This window comes from Erpetoichthys calabaricus, chromosome 13, assembly GCF_900747795.2.
Source record: "Erpetoichthys calabaricus chromosome 13, fErpCal1.3, whole genome shotgun sequence".
NCBI lineage: Eukaryota > Metazoa > Chordata > Cladistia > Polypteriformes > Polypteridae > Erpetoichthys > Erpetoichthys calabaricus.
This window is the reverse complement of record NC_041406.2, coordinates 139075707-139095487: the sequence shown is the minus strand read 5'-3', so window position 1 is coordinate 139095487 and position 19781 is coordinate 139075707. Positions and strand designations below refer to the sequence as shown.

At 40.3% G+C, this 19781-nt stretch overlaps 1 protein-coding gene across 5 annotated transcripts in view; it reads right to left on the bottom strand.

The window, feature by feature from the left end:
• Positions 1–18659, bottom strand: part of seh1l (SEH1-like (S. cerevisiae)) — a 38500-nt gene extending 19841 nt beyond the window's left edge. For 3 of the 5 annotated variants that reach the window (XR_007936620.1, XR_007936621.1, XR_007936622.1), the window contains exons 1-5: positions 18398–18658; positions 12716–12766; positions 11553–11699; positions 5756–5967; positions 973–1071 (exon numbers count right to left, since the gene is read on the bottom strand). Coding sequence is in view for 1 of the 5 variants with exons in the window: in XM_028817591.2 (XP_028673424.1) it covers positions 973–1071; positions 5756–5967; positions 11553–11699; positions 12716–12766; positions 18398–18508 (620 nt within the window). In the remaining 4 variants the exon portion in view is untranslated. Of the gene's footprint in view, positions 1–972; positions 1072–5755; positions 5968–11552; positions 11700–12715; positions 12767–18397 lie in introns of all 5 variants that reach the window. The other 2 variants (XR_007936623.1, XM_028817591.2) reach the window with 2 other exon arrangements.
• Positions 18660–19781: the final 1122 nt, after the last annotated feature.

Below are 19781 nucleotides of genomic sequence, written 5' to 3'. Positions count from 1 at the left end.
CCCTCACTTATAGCCAAGTTTAACCATGAGAAGAAATGCAAATGCATTTTCTCTCCACATTCAACAGCCAAGTCAGAAAAAAAGAGAAAGGCATTGTGAAAAAAAAAGGATGTGGAAGGGCGGCCAGTCCCGACACCGGCACGGCTTTAAAATTGACCGTGGTGGAGTGAGTGAAGTCAAGCAGCCATCTTCTTCATAAGACTGTCAAATCTTTGCCATCACGCTAAAACATTAAAAAAACTTTATGGTCGTCAGGCATGTGGTCTCCTTTTCACTTTTGCTGTTGGGTCATTATGACGAGCTCATTCTCATCCTAAACTATGGTGCGCAGAGTTGTGCAAATAAAGACGAGCTACCACTGAATTCAGAATTGCTGTGCATAGATGGAAAGTCCACAAACAACCACCTTATCAAATCAAGAGTGCAGCAAAGGTACAAAAGGGTAAATCTCACGGCCTGTGTACGGGGGCTCTAACATAGTCTTGTGGTACACGGGGGGACGTTAGAAGACTAAAGTTTGAGAACCCCTGCTCTAAAAGACACTTAACACTTTGTCCTGTTATCTAGGATACAGGACATTATGCAGAAAAGCAGACTTGTCTTCGAAAAGATATTTAAATATCACTTAATATATAAAAAAGAAAGTACATAAACGGTTAAAAAAATTTACAACGACCTCAGCAACCTGTATTTCTGATCTTGCTGCTTCTAGTCCAACACAGAACATCACCAGCCAGCGCAAAAAAGCAACCAATAGGATTGAAGACTTGGGTTTGGAGATCATACTACTGAGCAAACGGTAATTAACACAGAATCCCCTCCAAAAAAAAAAAAAAAAAAAAACCAATAAAACAGAGCATAACCAGTTGATATTGATGCTATCATACAAACTGGAAAAATGATTAGACACTATATAGATATTTTTTCCCCCAAAAAGACAAAACCAAACAGACTACTTAAATGGCGACCTACCGGGTATTTTCGTTGTATTCATAAATATGAACTTTGCCAACAAGATTTGGATTGTTGTCATCACTTCCAACTGCAAGCATAGGGGAATGAGCACGGGAACTGAAAATTAAAACAGGATATTAAACTTTTTTTTGTAGCAAAATAAAAACAACATCAGATCAGTGTTTTCTAGCACTGCACAAATAATCAGCTCGTACTAACTTATTACACTCAGTTCTGCCAAATTTCTTAAAGTATTTCAATAACATTAAAAAAAGTGCTCCACTGTTTGAAAACCACCCTAGAGAACACAAGTACTTGAATAGGAAATTATCCTCAAGTCTGTTCAAGTTAACAAGTCTATATGTGGAGCTTATGTCAAGTGAAACCACACATATTTGGCAATGTAATTGGCTATCCATTGTTGTAGAGTCCTACAGGTGCCAATTCTGTCCCATGGCACTGTGGAGCTCCTCTTCTGGGGAGATAATGTTTCGTGGAAAATGAAGAGGAACAAAGACGACACCCTAGAATGTCCCATGCTTGTTTCACTGGAAATACTAAAGGGGGAAGAGGTCACTTAGATGTACCCATATAGTGGTGGGCATTGTCTGGAGAGAAAATTCCATCGTGCAAGCCACCAATGGTAAGTGATATGATCAGAAACACAAAATCACTGACATAAAGCTGAGTGGATATTTCAAGGAGGCATTCTTCATGTGCTTCTTCAACAGTCATTATGATTTGACCCTGGCCACTTTTCACTTTCTTCTGTTAAGACTGATGTGGTTGTCATTTGTGCAAAATATGTTTATATTGGACTATATTGATAATGCTTGCTGTTCTGATACAAACTGGATCAGTGCTTCCAGGTACAGCTATTGTGTTAGCAGACATTAAAATATTTTATATATATTATATATATATATATATATATATATATATATACACACACACATACATAGTCACATGAAAAAGTTTGGGAACTCCTCTTAATTCTTTGGATTTTTGTTTCTCATTGGCAGAGCTTAAAAAGTAGAAACTTCCTTTTAATATCTGACATGCCTTATGGACACAGTAATATTTCAGCAGTGACATTAAGTTTATTGGATTAACAGAAAATATGCAATATGCATCATAAAAAAATTAGGTGCATAAATTTGGCCACCCCAACAGAGATATGACATCAATGCTTAGTTGAGCCTCCTTTTGTCCTCTAGGCGCTGTCCTCCTATAGCCTTTGATGAGTGTCCGATTCTGGATGGAGGTATTGTTGACCGTTCTTCCATACAAAATCTCTCCAGTTCAGTTCAATTTAATGGACAGCCTTCTTCAAATCATCCCATAGATTTTCGATGATATTCAAGTCCGGGGACAGTGACAGCCATTCCAGAACATTGTACTTCTCCCTGTGCATGAATGCCTTTGTAGATTTTGAACTGCGTTTTGGCTCAATGTCTTGTTGGAATATCCAACCCCTGCGTAACTTCCACTTTGTGACTGATGCTTGAACATTATCCTGAAGAATTTGTTGCTATTGGGTTGAATTCATCCGACCCTCAACTTTAACAAGGGCCCAGGTCCCTGAACTAGACACACAGCCCCACAGCATGATAGAACCTCCCCCAAATTTGACAGTAGGTAGCTGGTGTTTTTCTTGGAATGCGGTGTTCTTCCACCATGCAAAGCGCTTTTTAGTAAATAGTAAATATTTTTTAGTCTAGTAAATTTCAGTTAACATCAGGGTTGCACTTCAATAGAGCAATGGTTGTAACCTGTAAGAGCAAGCAAGCAACACAGACATTGAACTTTAATTGTTTTTCTGTCCCCATGAATAAAGATGGCAGGAGGACAGTTAAAAGAGCACACGGAAAAACAGATACGAGTGGCAAGGGAACAGTGAAGATGAGAGCCACCCAGAGTGTGGGGTATTCTGGTGAAGTGGTCTGAAGACAAGGACTCAAAAGGCCATGTAAGCAACTATGGTCTACGAAATAAGCTTGTTTTATGCAAATGTCAGGACAATGAAACGAGTAAAGCGTTACGTTAGGAGGGTCTAGATAGGATAGATGAAACCTGAGACATTTTATTTTCACTTTAGAATTTGAATTAATACAAGTAGCACGGTTCTTCTCACCTTGTCGTTCTCATTTAGCAGACGTATCATACTTTGTGCTCTCATTGTCCTCGCTGAGTTTATGTGGACAAAGCAATTATGAATTAACGGATTCAAAGGATATTTTTTCAATGTTAACTTTGAATTGCCGTCACAAAATGAGGATTGTCAACAGAACAATAAGGTTCATTATTTATACAACTGCCGATTTTAGCTAATGAAAAACAGATTGACACATAATAAGAGTACAGATCCTTCACTGAGCCTTCTACAGCCTCCTACAAAAAAGTAGAACAAAGCCATCAAGACTAAAATTCCAACTACATGTTGATGGTGAAAGCATGCCTATGAATATTTAAAAGTCTTCCTGCTTTTACTTCTGCATTGGCTGGAAAGGAGTGAAAGCTCAGAAATGAGTTATATGGAATTCAAGCAGCATATTACAAAAGCTGTTTTTTGACATCTGTACTTTTTTTTTTTTTTTTAGCAAAATTAGCGTTTATTTCAAAATGGAAAATTAATTGAACCTACAAACAGAGTGAGAAGGTTTAATGGGAAACTGATACTATCAGCACACTTTACAGTTAACCTATTATCAGTGTAGCTGCAACATTTAAAATTACATATGCTATATATACAGGGGGTCCTCGAGTTACAACATCTCGACATACAACGCTTCGAGTTTACAACGCTCACTCCCATAATAACTTTTAAAAACTGAGATGTGAGAAGGAATAAAGGATGATTTTTTTTTTAACACTCATTTTTTCTGTTACTACAGTACAGTGTACAGTACAGTATATTTATGTCCTTTTCCTTTTTATGTGGCTTAGGTGTGTTTTTATGTTTAGATTATGATTTTGCAAATGTGTTAGGCTAGGGTGAGTTTTGACTTACACCAAAATTCGGCTTCACATCACTGTTGTAGGAACGGAAATGTGTTGTAACCTGAGGACCCCCTGTATATTATATATATATTAGTTACAATTCTCTCCTCCTCCACCTTGTGACTGAAGTTCATGGAGCACAGCAGAAACTCAGGGAAAGGGGTGAGAAGCTCTTGATATTTTAGAACATGTTCTTATTTACCAAATGAGGGTCAAAAGTCAGAAGAACACGCACAGTAGGGACTGACTACCCAACAGACCACCCACTCATTACCATAAACATGGCTTGGGGAGTACCTTGAAAAAGGGTGATCCAAGAATTCATTCACCTTTCTATGAGGTCACTCATATATACAGTACATAAACTGTATATACAGTCCCCTAAAAAATTATTGGCATTCCTGATGAATAGGAGTAAACCAAAATGTCTTAAAAATCACTTTTGGTGAATTACCTTAATCTCACACTGAAAAAAGTTGGGAGAAAAGCACCCTTTAGCTGATGTAAATTTATTCTGAGGAAAGCTAATTCCTCATCAAGAAATTATTAAAAACAAAAACAAAACACACACACACTTGCTAAAATTACTGCCACACCTCCATTTAATACTTTGTACAGCCTACATTTTCTACAAAAAAAAACCAAACAGAAATAAATGGGAAAAAAAGGCTTCAGTTACACTTTGCTCATAAGAATTTCTAGAGGTGCATAAAAACTGTGGCACAGGTGGCCTCGTTTGATTTTTTTACAACCCTTTTGCTCATCTTTACCAGGGTGTCGGTAATTGTGTATGGGACTGCATACACCTACACCCAGGCATATCTGTACATACACAGTGGCTTGCAAACGAGGACCTTCAGCAACATTTGAATTTTACGGACTATCAAATCCTATACTCAAATTTTCTTGTCTCTGATATTTTTATTGCAAAGCACTGAAGCTCAAAATATTTTTTATAATGTGACTCTTTTATATTACAAGAATTCTTAAAAAAAGGAAATAAGAAATAGTGGGCGGCACGGTGGTAGTGTTGCTGCCTCGCAGTTAGGCGACCCAGGTTCGCATCCCGGGTCCTCCCTGCGTGGAGTTTGCATGTTCTCCCCGTGTCTGCGTGGGTTTCCTCTGGGCACTCCGGTTTCCTCCCACAGTCCAAAGACATGCAGGTTAGGTGGATTGGCGATTCTAAATTGGCCCTAGTGTATGCTTGGTGTGTGGGTGTGTTTGTGTGTGTCCTGCGGTGGGTTGGAACTCTGCCCGGGATTGGTTCCCTGCCTTGTGCCCTGTGTTGGCTGGGATTGGCTCCAGCAGACCCCTGTGACCCTATGTTCGGATTCAATGGGTTGGAAAATGGATGGATGGATGGAAATAAGAAATATGCTGTTGCACATATATTCAATTCCTATGTTACAGCTTCAAGGATTTTACACAGATAGTAAAAAAACTGCCTAATGCAGCCTTATAATTGGCCTCCACCAGCAAGTCATTCAAATAAGCAACACTCTCATTTGTGAGTCGCAGTGCTTCGAAACACTCTGTCCTCTGTGAAATTTGTAAGATACTCTTACAGGGCAGTGTTCATACGATTATTTCTGTAAAATTACCTCTACAAGAGTAATTAGTGAAACCAAAACATTTAAGCTGCTTTGAAAAAAAATACAAAAATCATGTAAGATGTGCAGTTTTATTAAATTTAAAATCAGCAATAAATAAATAATGGTGTTTTCGGTTTGTGCTTTAACTAAAATTATCGTGCAGAATGTCCTAGGGTAGAATCTCAACTATAAAAACATCAATCATTTACCTTGAAGGATTCCAAGAAATACAACTACAGCTGAGCTTACAAGAAATTTCATGTTGTAGAGACCACTGGCTCAGGTTCATCACATCTGGCGCCTCATATATCCTCACCACACCATCGGCTGAACACGTTGTAAGCATAAGTCCCATATGTTTTGGTGCAAATTTTACATCCGTCACCGAGGTCCGACTGTCAACAAGTGTGGTTCTTTTTATCTGTTTAAAATCAAAACAAGAGTATTCATTACTTTAACAAAGATCTTTTTGATTGTAAAAAAAAAAAAAAAAAAAAAAAATATGTACTGTCCTATTATAGTATTTTCTTTTAAACAGCAAGCCCAGGATGAAATTTTCAAGAATCATAGCTTTGCCATTTTTGCATTTTCATACTGCGAAAACTGCAATTAAAAGTAGATCTGCTTTACCACATAGTTAGGACACCACTCTCAATAACAAAACAAAGTGGATTTGTACTTAAAATTTCATTTAGTCAGTGAGGCATAGCAGAGAAAATGTTCCCTGGGAGGTTTCTTACTTATACATTATGAAATGTTATCTATAGTTAATTTTGTATTAATATATCAACATTACTGCTTTGTGTTATTTATTATGCATACTGTGTGGTGACAAAGAATATACTTGAAAAGTTTAAATGGTTAAATCAATTTATTTAACTTGAATTTCTTTGTTTATCATTGGAGTGACTTTTTACTCTTTTATAAAAAAAAAAAAAAAAAAATAGATCTTCAGCCCTCAACAACCTTTACACAAACAAGCTCTACAGACACTTGGGATGATTTTGTATCATGTTACACTGAACTGTTACGTCTAATTTGTTACCAGATTTTTACTGGCCAAGGTAATGTAATATACATTCAAGCAATGTTACATTTTACTTTATTGTATTACCAATGCATCATCTGTTGTTATCTCTGATTTTCACAAAAAATCTTTTCCGATTATATTCCTGGTTATCTATGTGGAATCTGAGTTTTTTTGCATTCAAGGATTTCAAATATTTGGTCAGAAAACTGTCAAATCAAGTCAAGTTGGGGAGCATGTACTCGTCGTGTAGTGGGTGCAGCAACACGCTGTACAAAACAACTCGGGATCCCGGTTAGCAACCCCCCAGGCAGACACATGGTTCAGTCCTACCCTCTGGAAATGACCCTCTATCTGCCGCAGCCAGGTGTTACGTGGGCAACCCCTTGGCCTGGTCCAGCCACTCGGGTCCCCAACAATGAGGATCTTACAAGCCGGATCACCCTCTGGGAAACGCGCCACATGGCTGTAGTGCCGTAAGTAACGCTCCCTCACAATACAGGTAATGTGCCTTATTCGTGACTCCATGAGCAACACAAAGTCAAATCAACGGTACCCAAGGATTTTCCGGAGAGACACAGAACCAAAGGAGTCCAGTCTTCGTCTCGGGTCACTGGATACCGTCCATGTCTCGCAACCATATAGCAAGACAGGAAGCACCAGGACTCTAAAGACTTGGACCTTCGTCCTTTTGCAGAGATATTGGGAGCAACACACACACCCCTTTCCAGTGACCTAATGACCCCCCCATGCTCTCCCAATCCGTCCAATGACTTCACAGAGAGAGTCACCAGAGACATGAATGTCACTGCCAAGGTAAGTAAACCTCTTGACGAGGTCGAAACTCTCTCCGCAGACAGACACACTGCTGATGGCTGTGCCCAAGAGGTCATTAAAGGCCTGGCTGTTGGTTTTTATCAGGACACTCAAGCCCAGTCACTCGGGCTCCTCTCTCAGTCTCTTAAGCGCCCCAATCAGAGCTTCCATTGACTCCGCGAAGATCACAGCATCGTCAGCAAAGTCAAGATCCGGGAATCTTTCTTCACCAACTGATGCCCCCATCCGCTAGACCCCACGACCCTGCCCAACACCCAAACTATACAAACATTGAACATTAATTGAGGATAATCATAAGTGCAGGCAAGCAAGAGTTATTCTAATGGATGATGAGCATTATTCTTGTTTTCATTTTCATACTTTTAGCAACAGTAAGTTTTGTTGGAATGGCAGGGGCAGAAAGTATAAATGAGTGAAAAAAGGTTTATAGTGCATTACTATGATACTGTATATGACAGTAAAATAAGTTTTCATGTGCAGTATGTTTACATTGTCACTGTTCCTTATTTGTTTTAATGAGTAAGTGCAAGGCATTTAAGGTTAACATGACTATTTTGTGTAAGCCTAAGCTTATGGCATAAAGTCGCATAACATTTAGATGGTGAAGTCGTCATACGTGATCTGTGGCTTTACCCATTGATTCAATTTTCTATTACTGGCACTGCAATTCCACCTGTGTGTCGTTTTATTACAGGATGGTGATGAGCAATGCAGCCAGGCCTGCAGGCAAGGTTATGGACAGGTAATGTTTTAAAATTTACGGCAGCAGTGACAACAAAGGGTATTGTGAACTTGGTTTAAAAAAAAAAAAAAAAGAAAGAGAGGGGGTGGGGGATTAATCACACTGTAAGGCTAGAGAATGCAAAACTGGGCTGGATTTTTATTTAACTCTAAAGAGGAAATATTTTCCTTTTCCTCATTGAATATTTTTATATGATTCGTATCACATTTCCTCATACACTATAGGTCCAATAACAATTTCCTAGAGAGAGAGAGAGAGATTTATATATTATATATATATATATATATATATATATATATATATATATATATATATATATATATATATATATATAAAATAAAAGTATGGGTGGCATGGTGGCGCAGTGGTAGCAGGTGTAAGGAGACCTGGCGCAGTGTAAGGAGACCTGGGTTCACTTCCCGGGTCCTCCCTGCAAGGAGTTTGCATGTTCTCCCCGTGTCTGCGTGGGTTTTCTCCCACAGTCCAAAGACATGCAAGCTGGGTGCATTGGCGATCATAAATTGTCCCTAGTGTGTGTGTATGCGCCCTGCGGTGGGCTATATTATATTATATAGTGGCGGGTCCCATGCCTGGCCGGGACGCCCCTTCTACATATGTTCCGGGGGAGCAACCATGAGCTTCTCAGTACCTCCCCCAGGACACTTGGTGGCAGCCTCCCTGGTTCTCCACAGCCCTGTTGGGATCTGGGGTGGCCGCCAGGGGGTGCTGTATGGGTCCCTCAGCCAGCCTGGACAACTCTACAGCCCTGCCTGGAAGTGCAATCAGAAGCAGGTGATCAAGCACCTGGAGCACTTCTGGCTATAAAAAGGGCCAGCAACCACTACTCAGCGGCCAGAGTCGGGAGGAGAGGACAAAGCTTCAAGGGAGGAGTGGTGGTGCCAGAAAGGTGAATTTGTGGCGATTTGCTTAGTGCTTTACTTGGACTGTGTTGTGGCTGGGGGGTTCACGGGGAAAACATGCCCTCCAGCTGAAGAACAATAAAGTCTTTTGTGCCTCAGTGCGAGTCTGTGTCGGGTGCTCTCTATATTATATATTCACGACAGTCGGTGTCTGAATCACAATCCGATTGTATGGGTGGTTACCTACCAGGTAACGCTTGTGGTTGGTCTGCAAGTCAGCAAACATCCGCCACGGTGCCCTCTTCAGTTGCAAGACGCAGATCATAGAATGTTGCATAGTTTACTGTCAAATAATGCAAAGAGTATGCGACACGTGTTTCGCCCTAATTCTGGGCTTATCAGGCGTACACACTCACTGCACCCCCTCTTCTAAAGACCGGGATTTAGGGAAAAAAAAATCAATAGTGATATATGCATTGTTCTCCTTGCACTTGCTGCATTCAGTAGAAAGACAGTTTAAAATTCTGGTTCTTTGTTCACCAGTTGGCCTTTCCCAGAATGCACTTTGACAAGGTGACTTAGCCCACAGAATGTTTTCAATTATGTTATACTTACTAATTGCACACATCTCTGAAAAAAGTATGTTCCTCACCATTAACAGAAAAACACCCTTGCATTTATTTGCAGTTCATTTACACGGTTTAATTTACCATCCTGTTATCTTTAGCCTGTCCCTTGCATTTGTAAAGCACCGCCTGGTGGACATTTTACATTTAAAGGAAATGCTGCAGCAAATTGTTGTTTTGGGGAACACCAACACTTTTTATTCATGTACTCCTAACCTGTTTTAAAGTTACCTACAAAAATGAAAGCAGCTTCCTGTCACATGCATATTCAATGTGTCTTTTCTGAGGTGCACTAAACAGTGAATTTTGCATTTGGTTTGTTTCCACCCTCAAAGTAAACAAAGCTCAGTTTCTGCATTAACACTGTGAAAAATGTTACGTCAACTTCCATTTTTTCCATGTAATTTAATTCTACAGTCAAACCATATCCTGACTGCACTGTAGAAAGATTCTACAGTTAGTTTAGTACACATCAAAATGAGCAATTTGTAATGAAATGTGCTTCACACATAATTACAATTTGTTGTAAATATTTTGAGATTTGCGAGATATCTACATTTATGGCAGTGGTATCAAATCTAATTAATAAACATGCAATTCAAGGAGGACTATAATGTACCATTGCCATATCACTAAAACCACTGATATTTTTCCCCAATTTACCTTTTACCATCTAAAAGACAAATGCCTATTTATGCTTATAAGCAAAAACAAACGTAGTCCACCAGGTACTACAATGTATTTTCCATTGTCAAAAATATCAACAACATGGCTTTGCTCAACTACAGATGGGCTTAAGGAGGGGGGCAAGACACATGGAATCTCATCGTTTGGGAATCCACCAAATATAACTGTCATTGTCATGTCAATTTCAAACCTGCTTAATCCAGACCAGGGTCCCCGGGGGTACTGGAGCCTATCCCATCTAGAATAGGGAGCAAGGCAGGAACAAACGCTCTCATTGTTTGCCTTACAAAATGATCTTTTTCAGAATGCAGTTGACAAAAAAAAGGAGGAATTTGTACTTAATGTCTTTGTTTATATGTAATGCATTTTTTTTTTTTTTTTTTTTTTTTTTAAATATACTGCATGTCGATTCTCGAATTCTGATTCAACATCATCGTTTGTGATTATGTTGCACTTTTAAAATTTATTATTATTTGTAATTATTTAATAGGATGGGCGGCACGGTGGCGCAGTGGTAGCGCTGCTGCCTCGCAGTAAGGAGACCGAGTTCGCTTCCCGGGTCCTCCCTGTGTGGAGTTTGCATGTTCTCCCCGTGTCTGCGTGGGTTTCCTCCTACAGTCCAAAGACATGCATGTTAGGTGGATTGACGATTCTGAATTGGCCTTGTTGTGTGTGTGTGTGTATGTATGTTTGTGTGTGTCGGCACCCTGCCCGGGATTGGTTCCTGCCTTGTGCCCTGTGTTAGCTGGGATTGGCTCCAGCAGACCCCCCGTGACCCTGTGTTCGGATTCAGCGGGTTGGAAAATGGATGGATGGATGGATTATTTAATAGTGCACTGAACTATGTAGAAGCATGTTTAATAGACAAATTGGGATGACTACGTGCCTAATCATAAAAGCTATCTGTATAATATTTCAACACATACTAAAACTTTTATCATACAACACTCGCAGTGCCTTATAGAATGTGACAGAATCAAACTGAAACGCCTGTTTATACGTGCAAACAAATGGTTAAAAATTTTGACGACAGTCTCTCATAACAAATTTGAGAAAATAATGGGTAACAAGAAATATTAAAGTGCCTTTATGAAGGGATGATGCAGCATAAGAAAAGTGCAAACAATAAGAAAGTTACCAAGTACTAATGAAAATGAATTAAAATGAATACATACAGCAAAGCATAAAAGCCATATTCTTGCAGAAAATAAAGCCCATCCTCCTTACCCAATGACTTTGTCCACGTTGCTTATCATTGGATTCCCCAACAATTTCTTCCCAGACAGCTGCGGTCCTATCAAAAGAACAGGAAGCCAAGACCTGGCCGAACTCTGGGTGCGCCCACATAACTCTCCAAACCGAACCACTGTGTGTCTGGAAAAAATCAGTACAAAAGTAGTTAAAATGAGATGAAGGTGAGCATTGTGAAAAACAGGAAAAGGCTGAAGCGTGTTTGACTAGTCGTTTTACATATGGACGCCTGAAGCAGCAGGGGTATCTCACTGGTTCAAAGCAATGTGCAAACAAGAAATAGTCTTTATTGAATAATGCAAAGACACAGTACTCAGAAAACACCTATAGACGGCACAAATTAAATGCTGTGAAAATTACCCAATTATGTAATCTGTGGGCCAGGAACACTGGATTAAAGCAACAGTGCTGGCACTAAGTGAGATAGAACTGGAAGGAGCCCATTTGAGTCCACAACTTTTACAAGAAAGAAAGAAAAAGAAAGAAAGAAAGAAAGAAAGAGAGACAGACAATGCCATGAGACAGTAGAAAACAGCTTAGAGATGGGCAAAGTGATCAAAGTAAAACTGAAAAGTAGGTAAGAGGACAGTAGGCCCTGGCATGCTATAAATGGCAAAGCTACGTTAATCTGACATGACTTTCATGGTATTACATTATGTGATACAACTGTGTTGTCATACACTCAATATGAATACACCTTGTACACAATGGTACTATAAACGAACCTCTAAGACTTTAGTATATTCATCCATCCATCGATCCATTATCCAACCCGCTATATACGAACTACAGAGTCACGGGGGTCCGCTGGAGCCAATCCCAGCCAACACAGGGCGCAGGCAGGAAACAAACCCCGGGCAGGGTGCCAGCCCACCGCAGGGCACACACACCCACACACCAAGCACACACTAGGGACAATTTAGAATCGCCAATGCACCTAACCTGCATGTCTTTGGACTGTGGGAGGAAACCGGAGCACCCGGAGGAAACCCACGCAGACATGGGGGACTTTAGTATAGTTAAAAAAAAAAAAATAAAAGCATTTTTTCTGTTAAAAAAATATAAATTGAAGACATTTAACAGATAGCCCCCCAACTGTTACACAGAACTGTAAATTAATTGTTACTTTGAAATCCTACCTTCCAGCTTGCAGTGCAGTGCCATTCGCCATTTTCACCTTTATCCCATACCTGAAAACACATAACACAAGCAAACTTATTTACATAAATCTGCTGGGCAAATTCATATCACACATTTAAATAGTTAATTCTTTTAAAATAACAGCCATGAAATACCTCACATTCCAACTGCTTATTTCTTAAGGATTTCATAAGGTTTGGTTTATTCACGAAACCTTTTCACAGTACCACAAAATCGAGACATCCTTAAAATCATTAAAATTCAGAAATTACTGGTTCATTGTAAAAATCGGTATTTCACCATGAATAAGAATGAATTTATTTAATAAAATGTCATCTGCAGGACTGGAAGAAATAAAAGCTTTTAACTCTTCAAGATGGTAGGAAAGACAAAAGGGTTGGTGGATCTTGCAGTGTCTAATGAACGTACACTGGTGTGAATGATGTATCACCTTATTAAAAAAATGGGACAGAAGGAACCTAGAAAACAGCCAGAAGCAGCCCTATGGTACCTCATTCATAAACTAATATTCTGGATATGAACGTCAGCCAAATATTCTACTAATATGTAAAATCTGTAAGGGATTATAAGAAAAATAGAGCAGCTTTGCAGCCTAATCAATCATAACTTAACATTCTCAAACCCACTTAACGTAATTTAGCACATCGTCAGGTCACAATCTACTGTGGCATCATTGGTTGCAAAACAGGAACCAACTTTGGACCCCTAAAAGGGGAGCAGTTAGAATTGCCAATAAATTCTATCATATTACAAACTGTAGAGTGTACTGGCACAGGCTACTCAAGCAGAATTGGACAGAAGACAGGAACCAGCCCTGGATAGGGCACCAGTCGATCACAAAGCCCATTCACACAAGGCCAGATTTTAAATGCTTGCCTTTTTTTATAGATGGAGGGATACCAGTGCAGAAACACGAGGCAGGCACAAGATGGGGACAGGGTGCCAGTCACACTGGGCACATGTAGAATCACCATAAACACATCGTTTGTGCAGGGGTGTAGTTTTTAGAGCAGCCTATTCTGGCAACACAGAGTCCAAAGCAGGAACCTGACCATCACTGGGCCGGTTAAGAACTTCCATCGAAAGCAGTATTTTTGAAAATGGGGGACTGCTGCAGCATATGCCCAGACACATGGGGCACTACACGGCTCTGTTCTGACTGCCAGGATATCAAAGAGCCCAAATTATATACTTGCATTCATAAAGGGCCAATTTAGAATCACTAATGAAAGCTGTCTTTTGCAAACTGGGGTAGTGATGATATTAATATGATGACACGGTTTGAGAAACACGGTGCTAATGCAATGAACTGGAGGCTTCAGCTGCAAACAATAAAGCCACTTCCCTCTACACATGGCCCACATTATGTCAACTCAGTCCTCTTTAATCTGTTTAATCCAAGGCAGAAACAAGAAGATTGGAGCCAATCCCACCAGCACTGGGCATAAGGTAACAAACAGCCCTGGACAAGACACTGGCCCACTGCAGGGCCCACAGACACACTTAGCTACACACATACTGGAACCGATTTGGAAATGCCAATCCACCTAACCTGCATATCCTTTATAAAGCAATGATCACAAACCTGAAAACATAGAACTGCAAAACTATCAGATAAATTTTTAGCGAAACCTACAACAAAATTCCAAAATTTTCTATTAAAAGCTGACAAGAAAGCATAAAAGAAAAACTTTCGGAAGTACACCTGTAATAATTAATGTTTAGCCAAGTGAGGAGTTTTCTTCATTTTTTGTAATTATCTGTGTGCTTTTGTTATTGATTGCTATTTGTTGAGCTTCAGTAAAAAACTAAAACGGGACAAATAAAGTAATATATTTTGATCTATAATCCATTTGATAGCTTTGCAGCAAGTTAAGAGGCAAGATGCGTATTTTATAGATATAGATTGATACAAATACCGGTAATCAGTCTCTGAACAGTGATGAATGTTGTAAAAATGTCATCTGTACATTACACCATCATACTGTATAAGGGAGTTTGTGTTCAATTTGGTTTTGCATAGTTAAACGTGTATGACTGTATATGTATCTATCTATCTATCTATCTAAACGAGTTCAAAGTTTATTAAGAGAGTCAAAGAAGAAAAGAATTTTTAGGTGGACAGCCCCCACTAGTGAGTAACTTTAGATTTGCAGCTAACTTTTTTTCCCCTATTAAGATAAACAAATCTCTTTTTTTGTTCTTGAAACTGTTTAGTCCAATTCTGGGTCACGAAGGCAACAGCTGACTCCAGAATTACTGGTCATAAAGAGGGGGGCTACTCTGCAGTCCGAAGCAGGGCACACATATGGCCACACTCATACTGGCATAGGCTAATTTACAGCTGCCAATTCACCTAACCAGAACACCTTTGGTGAGTCGGTAGGCACCTCAGTGTACCCAAAGACAGACCCACGTAGACATGGAAAGAACATGCCAACTCCACACATGCTACTCCCAGCCCTGGATTAAGCATTATGCAAAAATAATCATCTCCCTTTTGTACCACACAGCTTTTTTACTTTCCCCCCCACTCAGCTTTCATGCCGTTATTTCTTCCACAGCCACATACAACATTAGCAGATTTTAAAAAAACAGTTCAACTTTAAAAAGTGCTTTAATATTTTTTTAACAAGGCATATTAAAGTATAAATAAAATTATAAGAAGGCTAGCATTATTTTGCATCTTTTGATCCATGTATGCTGAAATGCTATACTGTTTATCTTCAAGGTTGGAAAGAAATGGAATAAAATGTCTTGTTTTGTACAAATCTCTCTCTATTATAATTTTTTTAATTATCCACCAAAAAATATTTCTGCAGAATGAGGGTTTTCAAAATTGAAAAAGGTGCTCGGGTGGCATGGTGGTGCAGTGGTAGTGCTGCTGCCAGACACCCCAGATCTCCCCTGCGTGGAGTTTGCAGGTCAGGTGACTTGGTGACTCTGAATTGGCCCTAGTGTGTGTCTGATGTGTGTGTTTGCTCTGAAATGGACTGGTGGCCTGTCCAGGGTTTGTTTCTGCCTTGTGCCCTATGCTTGCCAGGATGGACTTCAGCCCCCAGTAATCCCACCGTGTGATCCTGGGCTGGATTAATCAAGCTAGAAAATGACATGAAGTGTGCTCTCAAGATCATGTGATTTCAGTAGCAGATTTTGACATATAATCTAGGCGGCACAGTGGTAGAGCTGCTTACTCGCAGTTAGGAGACCTGGGTTCGCTTCCCGGGTCATCCCTGCATGGAGTTTGCATGTTCTCCCCATATCTGCGTGGGTTTCCTCCCACAGTCCAAAGACATGCAGGTTAGGTGCATTGGCGATCCTAAATTGTCCCTAGTGTGTGCGTGTGTCCTGCGGTGGGCTGGTGCCCTGCCCGGGATTTCCAAACTTGCTCCCAGTGTTGGCTCCAGCAGACCCCCCCGTGACCCTGTGTTAGGATATAGCAGGTTGGGAAATGACTGACTGACATATAATCTTTGGGAGGGTAATTAAAAATAATTTTCAATACATGTTTTCGTTTTTCCCATATAATGATTTTATTTTAAAAACAATGCACAGAAAATTGCATTTTTTCTGTCATCCTAGTTCTAAGAAAATAATTTGCTAATATTGCTTACTTTTATGTAGTGTTGATATTTAATATAGTTGTAACGTATGGCCTGTACGAAAACTGAACTTTTAACCTCTTATTTCAACATCCACCTTTATTGTGTCTTAATGTCTTGTTAGTTAAGCAATGGAAGGGCCAAGGGGGCAGCATTGCCAGCCTGGGCTTAGGGTGTCAGTTTGCCTTAATCCAGCCATGTGGGCATCACATTCAGACATGGGATCTGAGCCTAGGATGCTAGATCTACACACTCTTGCATTGGGCCAACTTGGACGAAGGGTCTAGGCTCAGAGGTACTCAACTCCAGTCCTGGAGGTCAGCAGCGGGCACAGGTTGTTCATTCCAAACAGTTTCCTAATTAGAAGTCAGGCATACTATTTAATTATATGGCTCGTCAGCGCTTTCATTCTTCCAACACAAATCATCATATTGAAGATTTTTGGTATTGTGACAACAGTATTGGTATGTTTTGTGGTACTTCCTTTCAAAGCATTGTATTAACAGATATGTTGTTAGGCATATACACCGGTTTAAATGGAAGCAAATGAGCTGGGAGGGCCTTTTGTCATTTGCACCTCGTTAAGTGATGGTTGGTTAAGAAAACAGGCAACAATTAAAACCTTAATGCAGCAGTTTAAAACTAAAATAGGCAATTAAGGCTTCTGAATCGCAACAAACTTGGCCCAAAAACATATTGCTTTAGTAGTAAATAAATTGGCTAAAATTAAAAATTTGGTTAAAGCAAAAAAACTAAAGTCACTGTGGACCTCCAGGACCACAACTGAGTACCCCTGGTCTAGGTGATGACCAGTTAATTGAACTGTATGTTTACTTGACAGTCTTTATTATTATGAGTACATCTTGCCTTAAGACGGGCCGAATTGCCTAGAAAGCCTGCATATTGTATTCTTTTTAGTTAGCCAAAAAAAGGGTCATTCTGCTTGACTTCTCACTACATTCATAATGGCTAACACGGTACAGCACCCTAGTATTATAGGGGTCTGGTAATCTTCCCATAACCCTAATCTTAACCATACTGTAATCAGGCGTACCACCTATCAGCACTGGAGGAGAGCTCTCTGGATGTTTGCACCTTGACTCTGCTGTGCAATTTTGAGACGTCAATTCACCAAGGAAGCGAAACTTTTTAAAATGTGGGAGGAAAACCCCACGTACACGTGGGGTGAACGAGAAGATGCAGCACGACGAACATCCGGGCACTGGATGTTAAGATTCCGAAGCAACGCGCCACTGGGCATGTTACATCACGTGGTCTGCATAAACATGACACTAACGTTAGCATTCAGGCTGTAAAGGCACTATAAAACTGATGCAGAGATGTACTTTTGCTTACAGGCTCAATCTGTAATATTAATTATAAGGTTAAAGAGGGTGGAGGTTGGCTGCTTACTGTGATCGTCTGTATATTTGAAACTGTCAGCAAGGAGTTAACGACAGGGCGATCCGCGGCCACGTGAACGTGAAGGGGCTCGGCCGACACACCTCGCGGTTCAAGGCGATTTCATAGCCCGCCATTGCCGAGGACGGTAAAATTAAAGGCGGGCTATCCACAGATCCAGCATTTATTTTTTCTGGGTCGAAAACGACCAATTACTAAAAACAGCGAAATCATTTGAAGTTTCCATTTAACCACGGCGCCTAACGACGTCTGAAGGCCTAGTAGGAATAACTTTAAAAGAAGCGACTGCTGCAAACACCGCCGTCTCCTTTGGGGGGGGGAGTGACAAGGGCTATCTTGACTATCCAAGCCTCTTTGCTTCCCAAATATGCAGGCTTCATGTGCCCTGCCAGTGTCGCCGATTTTCTTTTTCCAGTAAAGCCACCCCCCCGTGCCTGTCCACTCAACTGTCCCGGTAAGCAATCAGCTGACTTCGGCCTGCTGCTGCCAAGCGGCTCCTTACATATGGCCACAACAAAACATTTACTGCTCGGGTTTTTTTTTTTTTAACCACCAGCACGTTTCGTTAATTATCCTCGCCGACCATGAAAAGCCCTGCGGTGTTCCTTCTGCACCTCAAGCAGCCCAGTTGCTTACCTTGACGCTCTGGTCACTAGAGCAGGTCGCCATCCTCCTACCGTGAAAATCATAAGAAACATCGTGGATTAAGTCCTTGTGATCCGCAGGTATACTCCGAGCAACAAACATTGCTAGACGAGCGTCTGCAACACCGAGGTTGCGTTCATAAAACAATGGGAAGAAAAACGAACAATCAGCAGCGTTACATCAGGCCTCTGACCGTAGCCCGAAACAAGTTTACCGCTCATTGGCGAAGACGCACAAGCTGATGTAGTAACTGTCAGCCGGCAGGTGGCGATCTTGCAGCTAAAACGTGCGTGCGTAAGACCAAGAAAACGAAGACATCCCGTCCTCGGACGCTACAATTTATATTAACTTACCCCCGTTTTCTGGAAAGTAAAACGTCTAAAAATGAACCAATCAGATAGGACATATGGAAAGTACGCAAAAATCATAAGGCATAATGAAAAACATAACAACAATAAATAAGTCTAGCAAAATTACTCCATTTATTGGCTATCTAAAAAGATTACAATATGCAAGCTTTCCAGGCAAGTCAAGCCCCGCGGGGCCTTTTGCCTGAAGAAGAAGCCTGAGTTGCCTCGAAAGCTTGCATACTGTACAGTATTGTAATTTTTTTAGATAGCCAATAAAAGGGGTCATTTTGCTTGGCTTCTCATTACAGTATATCCATAATGGCTAACACAGTACAACACCCTAGGACGTTAATTAATTAATTATCTAATTAATTCTTCTTTCGGCTGCTCCAATTTATTTATTTATTTCTTACCGTTGCTCTCAGTGGCAGGAGCAGAAGCAATGGAAGATACGTATATGAACGTAACTGCAAACTCTAGGAGAGAAAAACATACTCATAATAGTGGAGGCTCGAGCTGAAGCAACAAAAGATCTTACCCAAATCAAGCAGATAAAAAAAAGCAAATGGTAATTTTGGTGAAATTAAAAAAAAAAGGAGGATGGCATACTTTGAAACTGTAAATGAGGAAAACCCAAGGGTAATATTCAATGATGCGAATAACAAATAAGGGGAGTAACAACAGGGATAAGAAGGGAAGGAATCAAACAAACATTGGAAATAATGAAAAATGGTAAGGTAGCTGAACTAGATGAGATACCCACAGAGGAAGGAATACATTTGTTATGGGAGCTGCTATCAAAGATCTGTTGTGATGAGAACAAGCCAGATCACTGGAGAAATAGTATGAGTAGTAAGGAGAAGGGTGAGACCAGCTATGTTATATGGGCTGGAGATGGTGGCATTGACCATAAAGCAGGAGACAGAGCTGTAGGTGGCAGAGTTAAAGATGCTTAGATTTGCACTGGGTGTGACGAGGATGGACAGGATTAGAAATGAGGGCATTAGAGGGTCAGCTCAGGTGAG